Below are 22055 nucleotides of genomic sequence, written 5' to 3'. Positions count from 1 at the left end.
TATATAAAAAATCAGGTACAGCCCCAGCTAGTAATTTATAATACAGCCACGTACCTTAATTTATACTCCAGTCCAGACCCATAATCCAACAGTTAGGGACCCGCCGATTATGCTGGCATAATAATGAGCATAATAGGTGCCTGAAAGCATTGAGCATAATGCTAGCATAATAGGCAGAAAACTTGTGCAATGCTATAAATTCTTGCTTATCAAAATACATATCCGACAAAAAGATCGATATACTCTAATAGAACAGTCAGTAACTCTAATAAAATTATCAGGTAGCTGACTGTTCTATTAGAGTATATCGATCTTTTCTGTGACATGCATTTTGACAAGCAAGGATTTACAGTCTGTGCTTCAACTACTTACTGCTTTTTCATAAAGTGCAAAGTTATTAGAAAAATATGGGAACTGAGGTAAAAATATTGAGCATAATAGGTAAGGCCGCTACAATGAGATAACTTGTTTCTCATCAACTTCTCATAGAGTAACACATGCGGGCGGGCGGGTTATCTCATTATCTCATTATTACACAAGCCATAGCATATTTGTACAAAACCAGTATAATAATCCTTTATTTTTAGGCTATTGGCAGGATGCACACCAAGCACTGGTGCACACTGAGGGTAAAATTCCAAGTGCACATAAACTTCAACTTCAGTAACATAGCATTCAAGTCCTTTGCGAAAGTTCCACCAGTCTTGGAGTCATGTACCATGCAGCAGCAGTCTTAGCACATGTAGGCTGGTCAGTCTTATTAGGGGGAGGGGCTGTGTAAGCTTGTGGCAGAAGTAGCAAGACTAAAGCTACTATGTCTCTTAGATATGATGGCCCTGCACATAGGGCATGCAGGTCACGATACCAATGCTAGTGTATGGTCTAATGTACACTGTAGCACTCACTGTTGATGCCTTGGTGGTTGTTGATGCTCCAGAAAGCTCTCTAATCAACACAGAAGTAAAAAACACTCATAAATGGTGTCTGTATCTCAATGGGATTGCAGTTTTTCATGGAAATAGTGCTTTTCTATGTGATAAACCCACTACCACAACACTCAAAAAAGCCATGCTGCCATCTCGTGCAATAATGAGTGCGCATGGGCAAAAGAAAATTTTGGTGCGGGCGGTTGATGAGAAACAAGTAATCTCATTGTAGTGGCCTAAATATTGAGCATTAATCTAAGCATAATAGGTAAATTTTTGAGCAGTGCAGCATAGCATAATAGGTAAAATAATGAGCATAATCGGCGGGTCTCTACCAACAGTGCTGTAAAGGCTATAAACTTATGACCACTTAACTTGCATTACATTAGTGATGATGCATACAAGGCATGTCATAACATGTATATCAACACCTTGATTTATGTAAGTACCAGAACTTTTCTCAACTGAGCATGCTTACAACTCATGCCCTTGCACATTCTACTTTGCCATCACTGCACCATAGCATCTGTGATACAGCATTTTGTACTTGTCGCTTTATCCCTTCCTTGTAGCGTCTTCAAGCAGTGTTTCTTCTAATTTGATCTATTTCTAAATTGATCTCTTCACATTACTTCTTTAATGCTGGTATTAAAACCTTTAGAGTACCAGTGCCTCAAGGCCACTCAACATTTCTTCCAACTGAAGCAGTGCTGCTAGCCATCAGCTTCACAGTGTCCAGCATGCTCTACAGTATATACATGCAGATGTACATGCATGTCTTACTGTACATCTTGACAGCTCTACTTATACAAGAGAGCCACTTTAGCATGCAAAGAAACATCCTCAATGCGATTCAACTAATGGAATGATGCGATTGGGGGCAGGTGACAGGATTAAAGAAGCCATCTAAAATGTAAATCATATGGCTCCAGGGGTGTAGCTAGAAATTTTAAATAGGTGAGGCAGACTTTGCAATCCTCTACGCTTGCTATGCACTCTGTTGTGTAAGTATACAATCAGTATATGCATAGCATGCTCCAGCTAAGGGGCCTGCAACATGTCCTCAGGAAATTTCTGAAAATTAAGAGTTACACGATTGAATCTGGAGGCAATTGTAGTCCTACTATTATGGTAATTGCAAAGAATGCACATTATGGTATTTTATGCATGTTTAATATCAAACATTGTCTTGAGTAGTCAATCCAGGGGGTCTGGGTTATGCTCCCCTGGGAAAGTTAGACCATCTGAGATTGATTGTGAGAGCAATTTAATTAATTTCCTCATAAAAGTTTGCTTGACAGTTGTATTAGGGTGACTGCTCTATTTGACTATATTGATCTTGCTTGACCAGATTCTGAAAACCTCAGTAGCTAACCCCCTAGAGCTGCCCCTGGATGGACACCTACAAATTGAACTAAATAGCATATAAACCTTGTTAGTGCAAGCTTTCAATGCATCTAAAAGGTCCAATGTAGCTCTCAGTTCAGTGACTTCAGTCATCAATATTTGGTGAGGCAACTACCTCACCTGCCTACATTGTAGCTAACTAAGCCTCAGAGCTTCATAATGGCCACAGGTATATAGACTTATCTGATGGTTGCAGTAATGCCATTTCTTGCAAAGTGTGAAGTTCAATAAACAAACGTTATTGTCAACCACGACTTTGTTAAGTGATGACCAGACGGAACTACTCAAGGGATTCATGAGAGTGAGCATTGAATACATATGAGTGAAAAAAAATGAATCAGATCTGAATATTAATGTTAAGGCTCATTCAACTTTCAATAGCTGCCACAAATACAGCTCAATAACAAATACAAGCCTGCTGTGCAGGTTGCTGAGGATCGTATTTAAGTTCAGCTTATTTATGCATTATGTACTGTTTTCATTTTTACAAAAATGAAAATAGAAAAAAAAGCCTTCAGGGCACAGAGCATTTCAGATAGTTATAGTGGTCATGATCGGTCATGATCTCCACAGGAGCTGATAGCCCCCTGTTCAGCATCTCATTAACATGAGGTCCTTCCCTGCATGAGGAATGCAACTTCACTAATCATTTCAGGTCCATCCGGCTCTCGATCTCGAGTCAGTGGCAGCAGGGGGTGGGCTACAGGGGCTAAAGCCCCCCCCCCCCCAACAAATGTGTTTTGTGACGTCATAAGACGTATCACGTGATCAACACCGTATACGCGTGCACAAGGTCGCTGTAGTGGCTAATAGCTTAAGCATTTATAGCAATTCTTACTTGCTTTATGACTATTTATCTGGCATTACTGTGATTAGTATTGGCTAAAATCCTAAAACTGCCTCCAGATTCAATCTCATAGCACTTAATTTTCAAAAAATTTCTGGGGAAGCATGCCCCCAGACCCTGTGCCAGCCCCCTCCCCCCCCCCAACTTTTCATACCTTCCTCCACCGCTGTTAGTTGTCCAGCACATGCCAACTAGCGTTCGGGGTGGTGGCAAGGGCAGTCCATCTAGCCCAGGAGAAAAAAAAGTCCATTGACACTATAGTACTGTTCAGTAACGTCACAGATCTGCACAGGAAAAATCTCATCAGAGTATCTGTTATATGCGGAAGGCTGACAAAATTATCCTGCCACGGTCTGCCTCACGCTCCGCCTGCCCCAATTCCCAGAATAAGAAACTTCCTCCAAAGTATAGTCTCGCGGCGCCCGACCCTCTTCTGCTCTTTCTATACCTCGGAAAAAGGAAATCAGTGTTGGGACGGGCGGCACGAGACTTTACGTGGACGCCGGGGGCGAGAGGACGGGCTGACGGGAAGACAACTGTCACACTATAACCGGTCCCCCCAAAATCGGTTCCCCCGGACCAGCCGCAGCAACCATACTTGCATGGTCCCCCGGCCGGACTACTTGCAGCAGTTCCCCCCGGACATCTCAAGCCACCCGGCACAGTTGGTCCCCCCCGCATAAGTGGTCCCCCACTGGCTTTATCATAGATCTTTGAGAAGGCGTAGGGCTAGGCACAAAGTACCCCACGTGCACTGTGCCGACCTAGTTTCCCGTTCCACTGTGGCCTTCTAGGTGGCCTTAAGTATGCGTACGTGTTATCGAGCCGCGTGTTATATAAGATCGAGATACTCTAATAGAGCAGTCAGTCAATACTCTAATAGAACAGTCACCTAACATCTACAATTTCATTAGTACATTTAGCCTGCTAAGGATATATTGCAAATGAAATGCATGCGATCTTGTGTATGCCATTCTTTAGGTCTATAATAATCTACTGGCATGATTGTCACTTTAATGTCCCTATATATATACAACTCTTGATCAATGTAGTCCACATAAAAAGCAGTATGATCTAAACCATTCAAGATATTTTGTCCTGCAAAAAGCTTTAGCGTCTGGGAGGCACAGATCCCTACTCCATATACTGGTGCACCCCCTTTGATAAACCCTGCCGGGATCAGCTGCTGTAAACATTAAAGGGGTAAAAACACTATATAGCTAGTTAGCACATACAGTGGAACCTCTCTTAACAAACTCCCCAAATTAAGGACACAATAGATAAGACCTCCATAATAAGGACAAATTCTTTGGTCCCAACTGGTCTGGTCAATACATTTTTATACCTTTAAAAAGGAAAACCTCTATAATTATTACAGCAAAAAGTGGCCAAAAATTCTGGGTCCCACAATGTCTGTAATAGAGAGGTTCCACTGTACAATTAAACTTGCAGCTTAATGCCAACAAGATAATATAAATTACATATAAATGACATAATAACAAAACTTTATCTGATACTATTATTAGTAGCTAACTATTGTAGTGTTCACAGTATTGAAGACTGGCACAATCCACTGGCACATGTAGTAAGAGGCTACTGGAGGTTTATTGGCTGTGATGCCTGAGCATATAATGTACCCACATCCACACATTACAGCTACAGTGTTATCTAAATGATGATGAAAAGTATGGCTTAATACACATCACATAAACGCAATTATAAGAGGTTCTTGGAAAGATAATCTTATGTCGTTGATATGAAGCATGATTAAATTAGGAGCCGGATTTTCATACAAGTACAGTAACACCTTCACTGATCTCATGCACAACACTATAATGCAGTCCATGATGAGCTGATATTGTAGTCATTAAGTCACCAAGAAGGTCAGTGCCATCATGATCTAAATCAATAGCTATGTAGCAGTTGTTAACTGGAACTGCAATTTCACCATTTATAATTAAAGTACTTGAGCTCTTGACCATATGCTGCATGCACAGTCAAGGAGTATGATGCACAAGAAGAGAATGTCATAATATCAAGCAATATAGAGATACCAGATATCACTTTCAAGGATAATTGTTTGTAATGATCATGTGATCAATAACTAACTTACTCACACTTAATTAATAATATCATTTTATATTGCATGTATACTCTTTTAGAGTCCTGCAACTTTAAGTGGTCATGCAGTACAATCTTCGCGATGAATTGTGTTTCAGGGCTTTTGTGAAGTGTTGTTGTGAACATGGTGAAACCTTTCCGATATAACCATGTGACACCCATGACCCTGTGTAAAATGGTGAAATATACAGTAGCTAACTTAAATAGTTGCATGGACATCAAGTGCACGGAGCTTTCAGATTTGGCTTAACTTGATTGGTAATCATCCTAACTTACCATATATAGCACTGGCCAACGGTGAGGGTGGTCTGGTCATAACACTGATGCTTTCACACATTTATGGGTAAAACAGTGGATATTATAGAGAATCCACTAGATGAAAATTTTGCCAATGCTGGTATGAATCTCAACTACATGCAGGATTCAAGAAATGGAAAGCGTGAAACTACATAGCATGCACCGACTCATTATCACAGTAGTTTGAAATAAAATAAAATTCCACCTCTTCATCCCAAAAATTTCTTGTACAACTCTTTATCAGTGACCTCTACTGACTCCACACACACACAAGTCCGCTGACAACTGCTAAGTAACATTACTGAGTATACAGTATCTGCTGTAAATGTACCTGATTTTCTACATAAGTAAATCCTAAAATATATGATGTTAATCCTTGCTGGTTGTCATGCACAATCAGTTGCTCCAAGTGACTGAAAAGCACATCAAAGTGAATAACAAGATTTTAAAATGGAGAATCTACATAACTGAACAAATGATTTCTTATTTTCAACTAGCCAAGTTGTGTTTATGCATGCATGCTGCTTAGCCAGAAAGACAGCCTTTTTGCATTAGCTTTGGTTATTCTCTGTTAGGCTTAAGCTAATTATGCTTTGAAAATAGCCTACTATGCTTTTGATCAGTGCTCAAAAGTCCAGCCAATTATGTTCAAAACTCAAAATTTAAACATTGTTTTTGAACATCAAGAGGTGCTGAATAGCCACTGACAACATTGATTTTTGAAACTTAGGTAATAAATGCTGCAGTGTTTTAACCAAGTAAATAAGATATAAGATATGGCCGGTATAGAACAATAAAACCATTGTGTGAGGTGATTCAATTAAACTATTACGTGTCACACTTCAGGGGCGGATCCAGGGGGGGGGGGGGGGGGGGGGGTTCGCCCCCCCTCCTTCACTTTTAGGCTTTACTTGATCAATATGCTGAGTATTATAATGAAATTTTGTCTTAGCATAATTATATGGTCACTAATAATACAAATACTCATAAAATCACCTTATAAACATCTTTCCAAGGTATTATCAGTGGATTTATACTAAAGATTATGTAACAAGGACCTGGATCAGCATTGGAGGTGTACAAGATCGAGATACTCTAATAGAGCAGTCAGCTAACTACTCTAATAGAACATTCACTGGAAGCATATGCATATAATTGGTTCTGTTATGGAATTTTTCCAAATCTGCCTGCACCTATACATACAATGAAGTGCATTGGTTTGTTTAAAGGGCTTCATTCACCTACTTGTGTAGTTAATATGTATGGCAATACTTAATTCAGGTACACAATTTCCATTGAAAATGCTCTCAGATTCAATCTTGTGTTGTTCAAATTTCAAAATTTTCCACTTTCAACATTATTATTCTAACATGCACCTATTCAGTGTTGTGCAATTGTGAGAGGGTGCATCACGTACTTGGTTGTCTGTACCTACCCAAACTTTTCCATTAACAAAATGCTTCAGAGAGCCATACCTATAATCTAAAGGCAGTATATAAAATATCTACAGGCAGAAAATATTATGAATTTTATGTGGAAATGTCTCCAAATTGCAGTATTTTAGCATCTATTTTTCAAAACTTTCCTAGGGGGCATGCCCCCAGACCCCCCTAGTTCCAGCATGCTGGGAAGTGTGCTTTGCACACCTCTACCCACGAGATTAATACCTTGGGTTAGCCCCCCCCCCCCCCCCCTTTTATAAATCCTAGATCCACCCCTGCACTTTAGTTTACTAACTTATTGGCTTGGAAGAACCACTTAATGTCACCATACTGCAGTAGTTCTAGTATCATTAACGGAGAGTTTAAAGTTACACACTAAGACTAGAATAGAACCCTTCAGCTATAGCCTGCATGCCTGTATATACCATGCATTTTTGACAAAACTGACATTTTAGTGTATGCTGGCATGCATGTTCAAAAAGTTATTGTCTATAGCTATTGAAACTGCGTATGAGGTGTGAAACATGCAGCTAGTAGTTCCCGATCACTGTCCAAGCCTATATCCAAGTGAATTAATGGTTTTCACCATTGGTAGAACAGCTGTCTACCCCATACTCCAGCCTAAATCAGAGTACCATATACTTTTCAGTTGGTGCATGTGTCATGGGTGGAGATGGTAAATTGAGCATTACAAGTTACACTTAAGTGATGGAGGCTCCCAGAAGCTTTATTTGCAGTAGCCTCTTCCGGAGATGCACCTTATAGTGTTATCCTGTCACATACTTCTGGCAACTGCATGTGGATGACTACATGACACTAAGCCATGTCATAGTGGTGACTGTTCTATTTGACTGACTGCTCTATTAGAGTATGTTTTGTTAGTGTTTTTGAAATGGGGAATTGAAAGGGACACCAGTGCCCACAACGCGTTACACGAATAAGAAACTTTACATGGTCCAGCCGGACTACTTGAGGCGCGGTAGTTGGTCCGGCCGGACCACTTGCGGCGGGGGACCACCTGCAGCGTGACAGGACTCGCTTCAAAGACTCTTGTCTCTGCATGATATTGTAAGTATATTGCTGGAACATACACAATGTAATAGTATTTTTTTCCGTGCCAGGAATGGTCGTAGAGCCTCGCTTAGCAGCAATTTGGAAGTGTCAATTAGTCGCAGAACCAACGTAACGTATCGGAGTTCCTGACGTTTGAAAATGCCAAGAGGTGGCGGATCGAAATCAGGTGGTGGAAGTGTTAGGGTCAGTGGCTATACCAGATCCGATGGTATATATGTGGCAGGATACACGCGGTCGTCTCCCGGATCTTCAGGCGGATCCAGTAGGTCTTCAGGTGGATCTAGTAGGTCTTCAGGGGCCAGTAATACTGTCCATGTGAGTGGGTACACGAGGTCTGACGGCACCTACGTGTCTGGGTATACCCGATCATCCCCAGGAACATCAAGCAGCAAGAGCTACTCTAGTACGTCAAGTGATAAGGTCCGTGTGAGTGGCTATACACGAACTGATGGCACTTATGTATCCGGGTATACACGATCAGCTCCGGGATCAGGAGCAACAAGCAGTAATAGCTATTCTAGTTCTAATGCTTCAAGTGATCAGACAATCCAAGTGAGTGGCTATACACGAGCTGACGGCACTTACGTGTCTGGGTACACAAGATCAGCTCCAGGATCTGGAAATGTAAGCAGTAAAACTCACTCTAATTCTAGTGTTTCAAGTGACAAGGTCCATATGAGTGGTTACACGCGAGCTGATGGTACTCCTGTAGCTGGCTATGTGCGGTCACCCCCGACAGTGGCTACAACTACTATCACCACAAAGTGCTATGCTGATAATGCTTTCAACAGAAAGTTGGGACGTGTTGGTAAGCCATTAGGGAGTCATGTTGTTGGAAAAGATGTGCCTAAGGAAAAGGAAAGGACCCAGCAATATGAAGAGTGCTTGGAGAAATTCTCTCTGGAAGATCTTATTATAGCTTTAGGTAACTTGTCATATTCAGATCCTTCACGTACCAGCTATCAGTATGCAGTAGATCAACTACAACGAGAAACGGTTGAAGAGGATTGGAAGAAGAGGCATCTTGATCCCTCCACGAGTGATGTTGCTAGTTTAGGACATGCGGTAGACCTAATGCAACAAGAGGTGGTTAAGGAAGACCAGAGCTTAGGTTCATCCAGCACCAATATGTCTGGTGTGGGGAATCATATTATAATTCCCTTTAAGGCAATTAAACTGGATAAGATCATAGGAAGTGGTGGGTTTGGTAAGGTGTATGCAGCCAGGCTGGAGGCTTCAGGGCTTGAAAAACCAGTTGCTTTCAAGAAGCTGTTGCGTCAACGAATGTCAATAAGGCAGTCAGATGACTTTGTAAATGAAGTGTCCATTCTAGCAGGCATTAGTCATCCCCACGTGATCAAGATGTTTGGTACTGTGGTTGAGGAGAACAATATCGGGATTGTAATGGAGTATCTGAAGTGCAGTCTTTATCGAGTGATCTTCATTGAATGTGTGCAACTGTCAGAGCCCAAGAAGAAGAATATCATCTATCAAGTAGCTGATGCTTTGAACTACCTTCACACATGTGATCAACGTAAAATAGCTCATTGTGATGTCAAGAGTGAGAATATACTACTGGACTGGCAGGACAATGCAAAGCTATGTGATTTTGGTCTGAGTGCTGTCAAGAAGGATACAGAGTCAACTAGGTCTAGTGCAGCAGGTGTCGCTCCAGGACAAGGGACTCCTCGTTATTCTGCACCCGAAGTCCTCCGAGGAGAAATACTTGATATTAACCAGCTTCTTCAAGCTGATGTTTACTCTTTGGCTGTCGTGGTGTTTGAAGTAATAACAGAAGAAGAACCTTTCCGTGGTCTTAGCATTAGACAGTTGCAGGTTAATGTTGGCGATGGTATGATGCTGCCCACTACCCATGCTAGTAATGCTGTGCTGCCACAACCAGTGGAAGATCTTCTTGACATGTGTTGGGAGAGAGATGCAATAAGACGACCTACAGCTGCTGAGTTCTATTCCAAATGGGGTAGTCTTGTTATTATGAACCCATGACAATAATATTACAAGCTAGCTGACTATTATAGGTTGCTTTACGATTTTTTTCATATACCATATACGGTTTTAGCAATTTTGAGTGTGAATGACTGATTCATTATAAGGCAAGGTGATCCTATATCATGCAATGGTTTTGACTATTTACCAGTTTGGCATGAATGCTGTGGTTTACAGGGGCAGATCTAGGATTTCGGTGCTAAAAGGGATCTATATAATGGGTGGGTAAAGAAAAGTGACAACTGCATGGTTGATGTAACTAGCTCCAATGTGCAAAGCAATTGTTATGTAATACTAGTCGTTGTTGCAATAGCTTAAAATTTATAGAAAGGGAGAGAGATGGGAACATGATCAATATTATTATAGATGAATGCATAGCATTGAAGGGGCAAGCCTATATAGCTACTTATAGCAATCTAGTCTTAGTAGTGATGGCTATATATTTACTGTAAGAAGTTTGCAACCATAACAAGAAGCCAATATAAATCATGCTTATTTGATTTGAGGGTTAGGCACATTGAACTATGTGACAGACATAAAGATACAGTGTATAGGTGGTTGTTTGTTCATGGTTAGCACTTTGGTGGCTTAATGGTTGTGATGCAGGGAATGTTGTAAAACATGGAATGATACTGTGTTCCTTTGTTAAAAGGTTTTGGCTAATAAATTGCAATTGGCTATGCTTAATCATATTCATGTAAGGTCGATAGAAGGACCATCTGTCTCTTGACCACATTATAATTTGTTCAAAGGATCTGCCATACAGATTTTGTTCTAAACAACTACTCAACATATGTGAGACTGTGAGTGTTATATACCAGTGTGCAGGGGCTACCTAAAAGGGGAGAAGGGCAACTGGAGTAAATTTTTCCCTGGCCTGCTTTGGGCCCTATATAGTAAAGATGTATTTGGACTAGTACTTTTCCATACAGTAAGGGCCCCACCTTTATTTTCTATCACTTGCCCCAGTGGCCCTGCCAGTGTGGTTTGTGGGATAAGGTGGGAGTCAACTAGGCATACTTATTTCATTAGGTCATCGTTCAGTGGGGCCCCAAACAGGCTGCATGGGCGGGAAAAAATTGCTCCATTCCCCAGCCCCCTTTTGTAGGTGTCCCTGCACACTGGCATAAACACTCTCAGAAAAAGACTTTTAAAAGCAGATAGTCCTACTAAAGACCTTACATGAAAATGATTCTGTATAGCCAATTTATTAGTCATTTAATTTTTTTAACAAAGCAACATACTACCATTCTATTCCATTCCACATTCCATGTTTTACCAATGGCTATAAAAGCCATTGCATGCACTTAAGCCCAAAATGCTTCAGGAATTCCCCATATTTTTCACCTATTATGCTCTTCAGTGTTTCCTTATGCTTGCATTATGTTCCTAGATTAGTAACATTTCTTACAATTATCTTGGAACATTCTAATCAGTGAATGCTCTATCACTACAAAGTGACTGTTTTATTAGAGAGTATCAATCTATGTACAGTATATTATAATAATTATTATTTGAGTGCATTTTCCAGTATCCATCTATTTTCATCAGTGGAATTAAGCTCCATAGTTTGAAATATCCACCTAATATGCTAGCATTATGCTGGCATAGCACTCTAGCCTATTGTGCTTTATATTGTGCTGGCATATTTGACACAGGCCTACTCACCTCAACTAAACAAATTTGCCATTGTGTTTGAGAATATAGTATCATGGCTCAAACTATTATTGTAAATGTCCTACAAACAGTCAATAAAGAGAGGACTTGTGTGGTAAGTGTCAGCAGAGTGAGTCATATACAGTCAGGATGCGTAGCATGCTCCAGCTAGGGATTCTGGGGGCATGCTCCACCTGGAAAATAGCTACGACCAGATTGAATCTAGAGAGCTATTTTAAAACCAAATGTTGTACTGAAAGCTAAGATTGTGAAAAGTAGGTTGAAATCTGGAAGAAATTCAAAAGAACTATATAGTGGGCACACAGTGGTGTTAAATCAGTTGAAAACAATTTTAAATTGCAGACAGAACTATATACACAGAATAAAGAGTAGCTATATACACACTATGATTAGACTGAATTGTAAGGTCAAATAGTGGAGCAAAAAGAAATTTTCAGAAACACAGAATTGGATCTTGAGGTCATTTTATCACATGCAGATATTTAAATTGCACATGTACATAGCTAACTTTATCACCATATTTTACTACTCCAAAGTTATTTACATTACGACTAGATTTCACATGGCCACAACTATTATGACCCTCCTGAAAATATAGATAATAAATGCTGTATTATATGGTTTGAGCTAAAGTTGATTTTCAAGCGGTTCGGGACACAGGCTGTATGATATTAAGCTTAAACTGATGCTGCATGATAACACTAAGATGGTGCAAACTGCATCCACTGAATATATGTTGCAACTGCTTTCAAAGAGTTTTTCACCAGGGAAGGGCAATTCCCTCTTTGGAATCACTTATGTAATGGTTAATACAGTGGTTATTGTAGAGCATCTAGCTCCTTTGGACTTATAAGGTTATATAAGGAAGATGAACATTATATAGCTATCCCTACTTTTGTCACTGTCACTTGTGTTGATAAAAAACTATTAATTATACAAGTATATAAAAGGGATAGCTACATACAGTGGTCACTACAACTATATTATACATTTAGGTAAATGTGGCATGGAAGTAAGGGGGTGGAGCTCTCAGATGCTGTAGCCATGTTAACTTCATATATAGATGCCAAAACTTTTACTATAATTACTGTTTTATTTTGCAAGAGGAAGCATTTCAACTCAACAATCAAGTTTGTACCTGAAAATACCCACTCTATATTTTGTTTTCAAAATAGAGTTTCAAGAAGAATTATTGAATTGATATACTATATAAATCAGTACATTAATAGGTAACTATAAAATTGGTATGGCAGGATGTTTGGTACAATGGCAAGATAGCAGTGCACTGGTCAAGAAGAATTGGTTTGATTTCAACTTACAACAGTTTTAATGATGGATGTTCTATTAGAGTAGTAGACTGTTCTATTAGAGAATTTCAATTTTTAGTAGCTCTAAGTTAAGACTTAGTCCTAAAGTATAATTTTACATGAGCCCCTCTTGCTAATTTCCCTACTTTTTCCATGCATCTTTTCTGAATCATTGCCCATGTATGTAAGATGCAATTACACCCGTACTACAGCTTCTAGTAGCTTCCTAGTTTTCAAACGTAAAATTGTGGAGGGGGGTGCTTCAGCCCCCATACACCCCCCTTAAAATCTATGTCATTTAAAGTGTGCATTGTTTCTTGTTATTATATTTAGAGCAAATAATTATTAGTCTGTAGGAAATCATCTTAACATCATCCAGTTCAACTAGTGAATCTACTCCATAATAAATAGATGGTATATCAGCCTATATTTGCACAAGAAAAGAGTGTGTACCAGTTAGTTGTTTGCGGATGTGTCCTGGCATGAGCTTTAACTTGACTTGGGCCAGACAAACTTGATTGCTAGTTACTTGCAGGTATATGTGCACAAGAAGTCGAGTTACTATAGCTTGTAGGGATGTCATGGATTTTCAAAAGTGTAACAAATGCATATTTTAGTCACAGCATTTTGTAGAACTCAAAAATTAATGATATATAGGTTTTCCATATTAGCTATTGTAATAGCCAGTAATTGTTAAATAAACAAATAGGCAATTCTCCAGGGTAGCCATCATAAGGCATGGCACAAAAATAAAAACAAGTGATGTATGGGTGATTACGTCACTTTGTATTATTAGCAGGAAACTAATACAGATGTTCAAACTGCATCTTGCACTGACTGAAAACCACCCTATTGATACACTGTTCTATGTGGCAATTGACAAAATTAGCCTGCTGTCATCTTCCATACATTTTCTAGCCAGGGGTCTAATATTGGGGCTTCCACACATACCTAGTTACTCTAATCATGAGGAAACTCACCAGAAGAGCACTACCTTGACCATGCAGTTCATCACTATGAAACACAAAAAATTCTAGTGCCTAAGCTATCTGCAGGATGCACAACTTGTTGTGACACTATATTTACGAGAAGAAATTCGTAATTTTATAAGGGTTTTGACATCCCTATTGAGTATAGGCTTTTTGAATTGGACTAACATGGATGGAGACCAAGCCACCCTAAAGGCCTTAGCTTCTGTGCACTTACCAATATGTTAACTAAACTGAATTCTGAAATAAAGTGCACATAAAGGTGGTTCAAGGGGTAGTCACTTCCATACCACCAGTTGATACACTTGCGACTGGATCAAGAATTTCGATCATTGAGAAATTTTGCCTTGATCACTTGATTTCACCTATAAAAGAGCCTTGGTTCTTGATCATTTACTGTAAAATCCAGTAAATTATTGCATTTGCTAAGTTAGCTTTCAAAGGTGCTTGATTGTCACTTCTGCGGATGTCCTGACATGATTCTCTGTACAAAAGCCCCTTGATCGAATCTTCATTCCAGTCATGAGTGTTTCAACAGACAGTATTGAAGTGACTACCCCTTGTGGGTTTGAGGGATCATGGCTAAGTGATTGCTCAAGCCATTGTAACTTATATTCTAATAGAGCAATCATAACACATTAAGAGTGCCATGTATATTGAGATGTGTGACTGACAAACAACAGAAAAAATATGATATCTTACCTCTGATTACGAGCTTAGTCGGTAACTTGAAATTCCATGATCACCATTACAAGGAAGATGGGGGACTCGAGAGACTACAGTTTTGTTATGAACTGAACTGGACGGGACGGGACTGGATCTGACCGAGCGCGAACTGGCAGCGGTAAGTTATTCCATAGATAATATCTATGGAATACCCCCATAGAAAATATCTATGGGGTATGATCTATGGTTATTTACACGTGTCACGATTCTCATACATACGCCCATGCGCTTTTAATTGAAAACGAGCTTCAAAACCCTAGTGTTCAAACCATAGATTTATGTTCAAACCAAGATGTAATCCCCGCGGTTGATTGTAGTCACAACAGTTGATGGCGCGAACCCCTACCTTTTGGAAACCAGGTTAGGTTGAAAATAGCATGACGTCTACTTTGTAACACTAAACTGAATGTGTTTTTACCTCAGGCACTTCTGCGCCACAGCAGGGGGTGGGGCTAAGTTTAGAACGCGCATCAGAGGGCAGCGAGGGGGCGGGAACTTGCATCACTTACAACACCAACCTCAGCTTGTCCATCTCACAGCAAAAACAACGTTTACCCATATTCCAGGTAGTACCCACCATATTGTAGTCACCATGGCAACCACACTGGTCTTCATAGCACCGTAACGAGATACTATACCTGCTGGAAAATTATCGTACCCTAGTGATTGTTGGTGAAACTGGTAGTGGAAAGACTACACAAATACCACAAGTAAATATACCAGCAGAAATACTTACATTTAATAAGTTATATTCTAACAGTATCTTCATGAGGCTGGCTGGACAGCTAATAACTTTGTAGTTGGTGTTACTCAGCCGAGACGAGTTGCTGTGACAACAGTATGGCAGCCACATTGTTTATGTGTTTAGTTTGCACCCAACACTTTTTAGGTTGCCATGCGTGTTGCCGAGGAGAGAGGTACAATGCTTGGTGGTGAGGTGGGCTACTCTATACGTTTTGATGACTGTAGTGATAAAGAGTCTACAAGAATTAAGGTAGCAACTATAAGCGTGAGTGTATATGGCTGAAATACTGTTTGTCACGTTTATTACTCGCCAGTCTCAGCTTGTATTGATATGTTTCATCCTCAAAGTAAGGCACTCATCATCTGGCTATTATCGAAGGCCTCTAGCTACTTGCTTTCATTTGTCCTGTATAGCATTTTGAAGATTGTTTGACTAATATCTTATGTGCAAGAGTTGTGGTTTGGCATAGTTATTTTTCTTTCTTTCTAACTATGCCTTTTTGCATACACTTTTACAACTTCAAGTTAGCTTGTACTTTATACTGTCATGGTATACACAGGTTGTTTACAGAATGCAGTAACTCTTTTGACTCTAATTGTAAATTAAAATAGTACAGTGGGCTATACAAATTACTTCATTTGGATAAGGGAACACAGTACTATACGTTTACATGAAAAATTGCATTATTGTAACTGTTAACAACACACTGTGTGACATGCTGGCTTACTTGACCACACAACATGTTGCTGTGTGTCTTGTTGCTATAGTTCCTGACTGATGGCATGTTGGTGAGAGAGATAATGAGGGATCCATTGTTGAGTTGCTATAGTGTCCTGATGTTGGATGAAGCTCATGAACGTACTCTCTACACTGACATTATAACTGGACTACTGAAAAAGGTAGTGTGTGTCAATAAAACTAAGTAAACTAAGGCAGCAGGTTAGAGTACTGGCATGGTAACTGAGGTGTACAATGATCTGTGGTGCCCAGTTGTAGTTTCCTTGAGCAAGAAACTCTATACAGTCAGCTGTATGGTGTTGACATGGGAAGCAATGCCCAACTGTCCTTGTCTTACTTAGTAGCTTTGGGTTCCTTCTGTGAGACTTAAACAGTTCTCCTGTGGGTTGGCCAGGAGAATTGGCCTGCACAGAATTGAGTGTCTGAGTGATGTACAGGGATCCCAGTTCTGGTTCACTGGGTGACATATTTTGCTGTGTTTCACAAGGCTGCCAGCGGCTTTATTTTTTTGCTTGTTTTGTGTTTGTGTGTGCAGTGTGCGTATGTGTGTGAACTTATGTTTTGGCTGTTATCCATGCCTTAAACATTTACATCTGCTTATCATTGCAATTTTAGGTGCAGAAGAAGCGTGAAGACCTACATATCATAATCTCCTCAGCTACACTGGATGCAGAGGTGGATCATCATATGTAACACAACACTTCACACACTCTTTATTTGTATGCAGCTGTTCAAGCGTTTCTTTGAGACCAACACCACTGGAGATAAGACGTAAGGGTTAAAGTACACTATTTCACCATTGAAGGAATCTGTTTTGTACAGTAAAAATGTGCTCATATATCTGGTCACAATTGGGCCACTAGCAGCTAGTTGCATTAGGCAGGTCATTTTGTCAACAAATAATGTATAAGAATTTCTAAACTAACGCATTACCTTCCTACACAGTGACCCATGTTTCAGTGCATTTTAAAGAGAAACCACTTCAAGTGTAGAACCTTCCTTAAATATAGTCATGGGACTTTAATCAGATATGGGACTAGGAACATGTACATGATTGAAAATCTTAAAGCATACTGTAGGTTTGTCTTTAAGGATGCAATTGTGGTATTTCTCTAGGAAAGACACAGCCACCATCTTGTCCATTGAAGGCCGACTGTTTGATGTTGATATTTACTATGTCAAGAGGTAGGTCCGTGTGTGTGTGTACTGTGTTGTGTTTATTGTCTGTACTCTTTGGTATTGCAGTCCTGTTCCAGATTATGTCAGGGTAACCATAGATACTGTTGTTGCTATACATAAGGAAGAGCCCCAAGGTGATATATTAGCATTTCTAACTGGCCAAGTAAGTGTGTGCATGTGCATGTATGTGTACGTGTGTGCGTGAGTTTAGTGTGTGTGTGTGTGTGCGTGTGTGTGTGTGTGTATGTGTAGTGTGCGTGTGTGTGTGCGTGTGTGTGTGTGTGTGTGTGTATTTTGTGTCTCTTGTCAGTGTGTATGTCACATTGTATGTTAACATGTTGTAGGAAGAAGTGGAGACGGTGTGTACCAGACTGAGGTAAACAGAGGTTGGTAACACTTACACATTTACCTGCCACTGCCATACAGGGAATATGCTGAACGCATCAACAAGAAACAACAACTGATGGTGTTACCCTTGTATGGTGGGTTACCACCACGGGAACAAGTATGATCATGTGATGTCTGAATCACTTCATTTGTTTGTGTGGCTCCACCAGCTGAAGGTATTTCACCGTACACCGCCGAACACTCGTAAGGTTGTTATAGCAACTAACTTGGCAGAAACTTCTATTACAATTGCAGGAATTGTGTATGGTAAGATCAGGGAGTTCCCAGCTGTTTTGTAATGATGTGTCATCCTTGTAGTAATTGATTGTGGCTTTGTGAAGTTGAGGACGTTTTCAGCTAAGAACGCCATAGGTAATCCAAATAAATTATTGAGATCACCAGACCTCATGTGACCTGTGGTTACAGAGTCCCTAGTAGTGGTACCAATATCACAATCTTCAGCCAATCAAAGATCAGGCCGTGCTGGAAGGCTGCGATCTGGAAGATCTTACCGACTGTACACAGGTAGTGGATTAGTGTATAAAAATACTGTAATAAAGCAGTCAGCTTAAAGCAGTCAGTTGACTGGTGAGGACATGCAGGGGCGTATCGAGGGGGGTTTCCAGCGGTTTCCCTTTGGATTTTACACACTACTAGAAACATTAAGAAATTGAAACTTCAGGTTTCCAGAATGTGGAATCTATCATGGAACAGGACACATTTTAAACTTTTATCTTAGTTAGATAATAGTTTCTCACCTGATAGGAACACTTAATAGCATTACGATTTTGGTGAAAAGATTGAGATACTCTAATAAAGCAGTCAGGCAATATAAACTACTCTAATTAACAGTCACTTAGCTGTAGTGGAAACCCCTTTTCAAAATTCCTGTGTACGCCCCTGACATGATCCAGTTTAAAGCCTCCAGTAGTTATTGAGGACACTATATTCACATTCACAAAGGCTCCATCCATTACTTAGTAATGTCCTGCTTTACAAGACCAATCCAAATTGCACAATATGCTAATGCCACTATCTAGTAGCTATACTACCAGGCTATTGGTTTAAACTTAAAGCTACACTAGGGTGGTTTTGAGAGTCATCTTTTCTAGGTGTTATGGCAAGCTTGAGCAGCAGGCTTTGTGGCTAGGGCCTGGCTTGACAGGAAGCACTGGTACAAGGAAGATGGTTTGGACAGGGATGGTGAATGAAAGCAGAAGATGAAATTTATTATGGTTCTAATATGCAGCACAATTAACACAGAAAACATTTGACCACCTATATACGTCCATTTTGATTTTGAAGCTAAGCTGGTACCTGACCTGCCAACCATCACTCATCCCACTGTATTCTTCAAATTCATCAGTGGGAACTCTTGTTGTGCGATTTGGATTGGATTCCTATGTAAATCTGATTATGCGTGTACAGTAAAGTTATTGTATTTTATGATAGTCAGTGTTGTAGCCATAGTGATAATGTTCTTCACCTCACAGAGGAATCTTATAATGCACTGGAGAAGGCCACGCCTCCTGAGATACAGCGTAGCAACCTGGCAAGTGTTATACTCCACTTGAAGGCACTAGGGATTGATAATGTTTTGAGGTTCAACTTCATATCAGTATGTTTCTACCTATTGTGCAAGCATTTAGCCACACCCACCCTCTAGCCTCCATCAGCAGCTGCCATGATGAGGGGACTGGAACTGCTCTATGCTCTAGAAGGTGATCATGTGATCTTGTGTGATGTCACATGATGTTCCAACATTTGTATAGCCCTTGATGACAGTTGCCAGTTAACACCACTGCTAGGTCGTCAAATTGCTGAGTTCCCACTACATCCGATGTTTGCCAAAATGTTGTTGGTATCAGGTAATCATAACATTATCACTGTACCATCCCATTTAAAGCCCACCCTTAGACCAGTTTGGTTGTTCAGAGGAGATACTAAGCATAGCAGCCATGTTGCAGGTGCAGAATGTCTTTCTGTCTCCCACCAGGAGGAAAGCTGATGCAGTGAGTGAGATGAGCTCCACCCACTGTGATCATGTGATCTCTTGCAGACTAATGCACAGAGAAAGTTATCAGTGTATGAGGGGGATCACCTGACCTTGTTGAATGTGTACAGAGGATTTGTCCACGTCAGTAGTGCAGTCACTTTATTTGATCGGTGTTTGTAGTTTGAGTGTTACAGGCTGACAAGACTCCACAATTCTGTCAGAAATATTACCTTAGTTATAAAGGTGTGTAGTGTGACTCTGTGTGTTTGCCCGTTAGTGTGCGTCCTGCACACAGCCTAAACCAGAGCATTGTTTGAAAGTGTATGCTCAGGAGAGCTGTCTACTTTGGGTCTGCCCAGTAAGGCAGGCTGCAACTCTTGTGTTAGTGGGCTTGCCCAGCAAGGCAGTTATATTAGCCCTCAGCCCTTTGCAGGCTTGTCTTGGGTGGTAGTCTCTTCTTTTGTGAGGGATCACTTTCAGGGTCTTCTAGACAACCTGCTGTTTTCTTGAACAGGACGAAATAGTGGGTTGTGGCACATGTTTTATCCAACTGTACCTGGGACAGTAAAACTGTATAGCAAACATACTATGTTGTTGGAATGTATACAAAGTCTCCAAAATAGAATTGAGCACATCTTCAGATACCAAAACTGCTTTAGATCAAGAATTCTGATTACTCATTTCGATAATAATTGTTCTGTTATCTGACCTCTGCTTAACCATCTAGCACTGATGCATGCTGACAGTATCAGGGAACAACTGAAGAAGTTGTTGCGGCGCTTCAACATTCGAATGATATCCAGTGAAGGTATTCCATACTGATCTGCTTACAGTGTTAATTCTCCACTTCTGTAGAAAATTCATTACCTGTTCAAATGTGTATCACTGCTGGTTTCTTTGCCAATGCAGCTCGTCTACATTACACTGGAGAATATCGGTAAATTTTGATGCGAGATCTCTAATCTAGTTATGTATAAGTTAAGATATTCTAACCTTATTAAGCTTTATTAAAGGATCACTAAGGACATATTTGGGGATTTTAAGAATTGGCTGTGCTAAGCAGGTGGCCTTGTTACATAGTGACCAGGTCTCGCTGTATTATAAAATAATTGTGATGTCATTATTATTACATAATTGAATAGATCTATCAGAGGAGATTTCTCATTGCTAATTCATCCATCATCAGTGCTGTTTAAGGAAGCTCCACCCCAATGGTGAGCCCTACCCCATAATGCCATGCACTATCACCTGACATCACATGATCTCCAGGGTGGTTTACAATGAGGTGGTACAAACTGCTAATATGTACATGAGAGATGTCACTGTGGTGAGTTTTGATTGGTTAAGTTTGCCAGCCACTCCTACTCCATGTTTGCAGATTAAACCTGAATGGCTCCACCAATTAGCACCACACTTTTATGACTTTGGCACGGTTAGTGTACAAAGTATATATATATATTTTTAAATGCATGTTGTGATTAGTATGTGCATGCATATCTTTATCAGTGGTGTTGGCTCAAGTTAAGCAGAGAAATTGTTGGCAGGGATGGTATCATGCATTTACCATCACTGACAATTCTAAGACCAATCTATAATATAATAACAGCCATTCACACTGTGTTTTATACATTTTTTTTTGATTGGCTATAGGAGAGAGAAGTAGCTGAAGCAAAGAGGATGAAATTCACTCCCAACACAGATGAAGATTAAGATAGTGTATGAGATAGATGGGGTAGATGTTTTTGACAATGACAAATTGTAGAATTGTATATACCTTAACAAGATATCAAAAGACAAAAATAACAGTCCTTTAAGTACATGCAAGGTTAATTCAACTGACTTACTATAGAACACATTATTAGTTTTCAACATATAATAACTATCACTGTAAAGCTGGAAAATTTCCAATGATAGCATATTAAAGGTGCACCACACAGAGTTTAACTGGTTTATAGTAGAGTAGAAGCCAAAATAGCAGTGAAACTTTCTTTCTTTGGTATACCATTGCAAGCCATGCACATTATGCTTTCACAGTGGCTGGGTATTGCTGTATCTGCATGTATATGATATAGCTACACTTCATGATCACTTTTGAGAGCTAATTAGCATAAGCACGTACCATGCAGTGGTTTATGAGCCTGTACATACATCAGTGGATATAATCGTAGAGATACAAATTAGACAATTAAC

General features: G+C 40.0%; 2 protein-coding genes across 2 annotated transcripts; both read left to right on the top strand.

Annotated features, from left to right (window-relative positions):
* Positions 1-8000: 8000 nt before the first annotated feature.
* LOC136263886 (uncharacterized) lies at positions 8001-10217 on the top strand. The gene is made up of 2 exons (XM_066058507.1): positions 8001-8108; positions 8162-10217. Exon 2 carries the CDS (start codon positions 8253-8255, stop codon positions 10119-10121), a length of 1869 nt encoding a protein of 622 aa, XP_065914579.1. The 5' UTR covers positions 8001-8108; positions 8162-8252; the 3' UTR covers positions 10122-10217.
* A 4806-nt stretch (positions 10218-15023) lies between these two features.
* On the top strand, positions 15024-21673 carry LOC136263556 (probable ATP-dependent RNA helicase DHX35). The gene is made up of 27 exons (XM_066058165.1): positions 15024-15180; positions 15244-15386; positions 15438-15530; positions 15581-15658; positions 15710-15814; positions 16333-16464; positions 16919-16978; positions 17031-17074; positions 17420-17488; positions 17549-17645; positions 17827-17858; positions 17909-17987; positions 18040-18136; positions 18188-18241; positions 18296-18394; positions 19363-19487; positions 19536-19590; positions 19642-19737; positions 19787-19881; positions 19929-20006; positions 20060-20108; positions 20593-20673; positions 20721-20802; positions 21008-21079; positions 21135-21192; positions 21244-21297; positions 21516-21673. The coding sequence occupies exons 1-27, from the start codon at positions 15150-15152 to the stop codon at positions 21573-21575; spliced, it is 2118 nt and encodes a 705-aa protein (XP_065914237.1). The 5' UTR covers positions 15024-15149; the 3' UTR covers positions 21576-21673.
* Positions 21674-22055: the final 382 nt, after the last annotated feature.

This window comes from Dysidea avara, chromosome 8 (assembly GCF_963678975.1).
Source record: "Dysidea avara chromosome 8, odDysAvar1.4, whole genome shotgun sequence".
In the NCBI taxonomy this organism is placed as follows: domain Eukaryota; kingdom Metazoa; phylum Porifera; class Demospongiae; order Dictyoceratida; family Dysideidae; genus Dysidea; species Dysidea avara.
The sequence above is the reverse complement of the archived record's forward strand: the minus strand, read 5'-3'. Positions and strand labels throughout refer to the sequence as shown.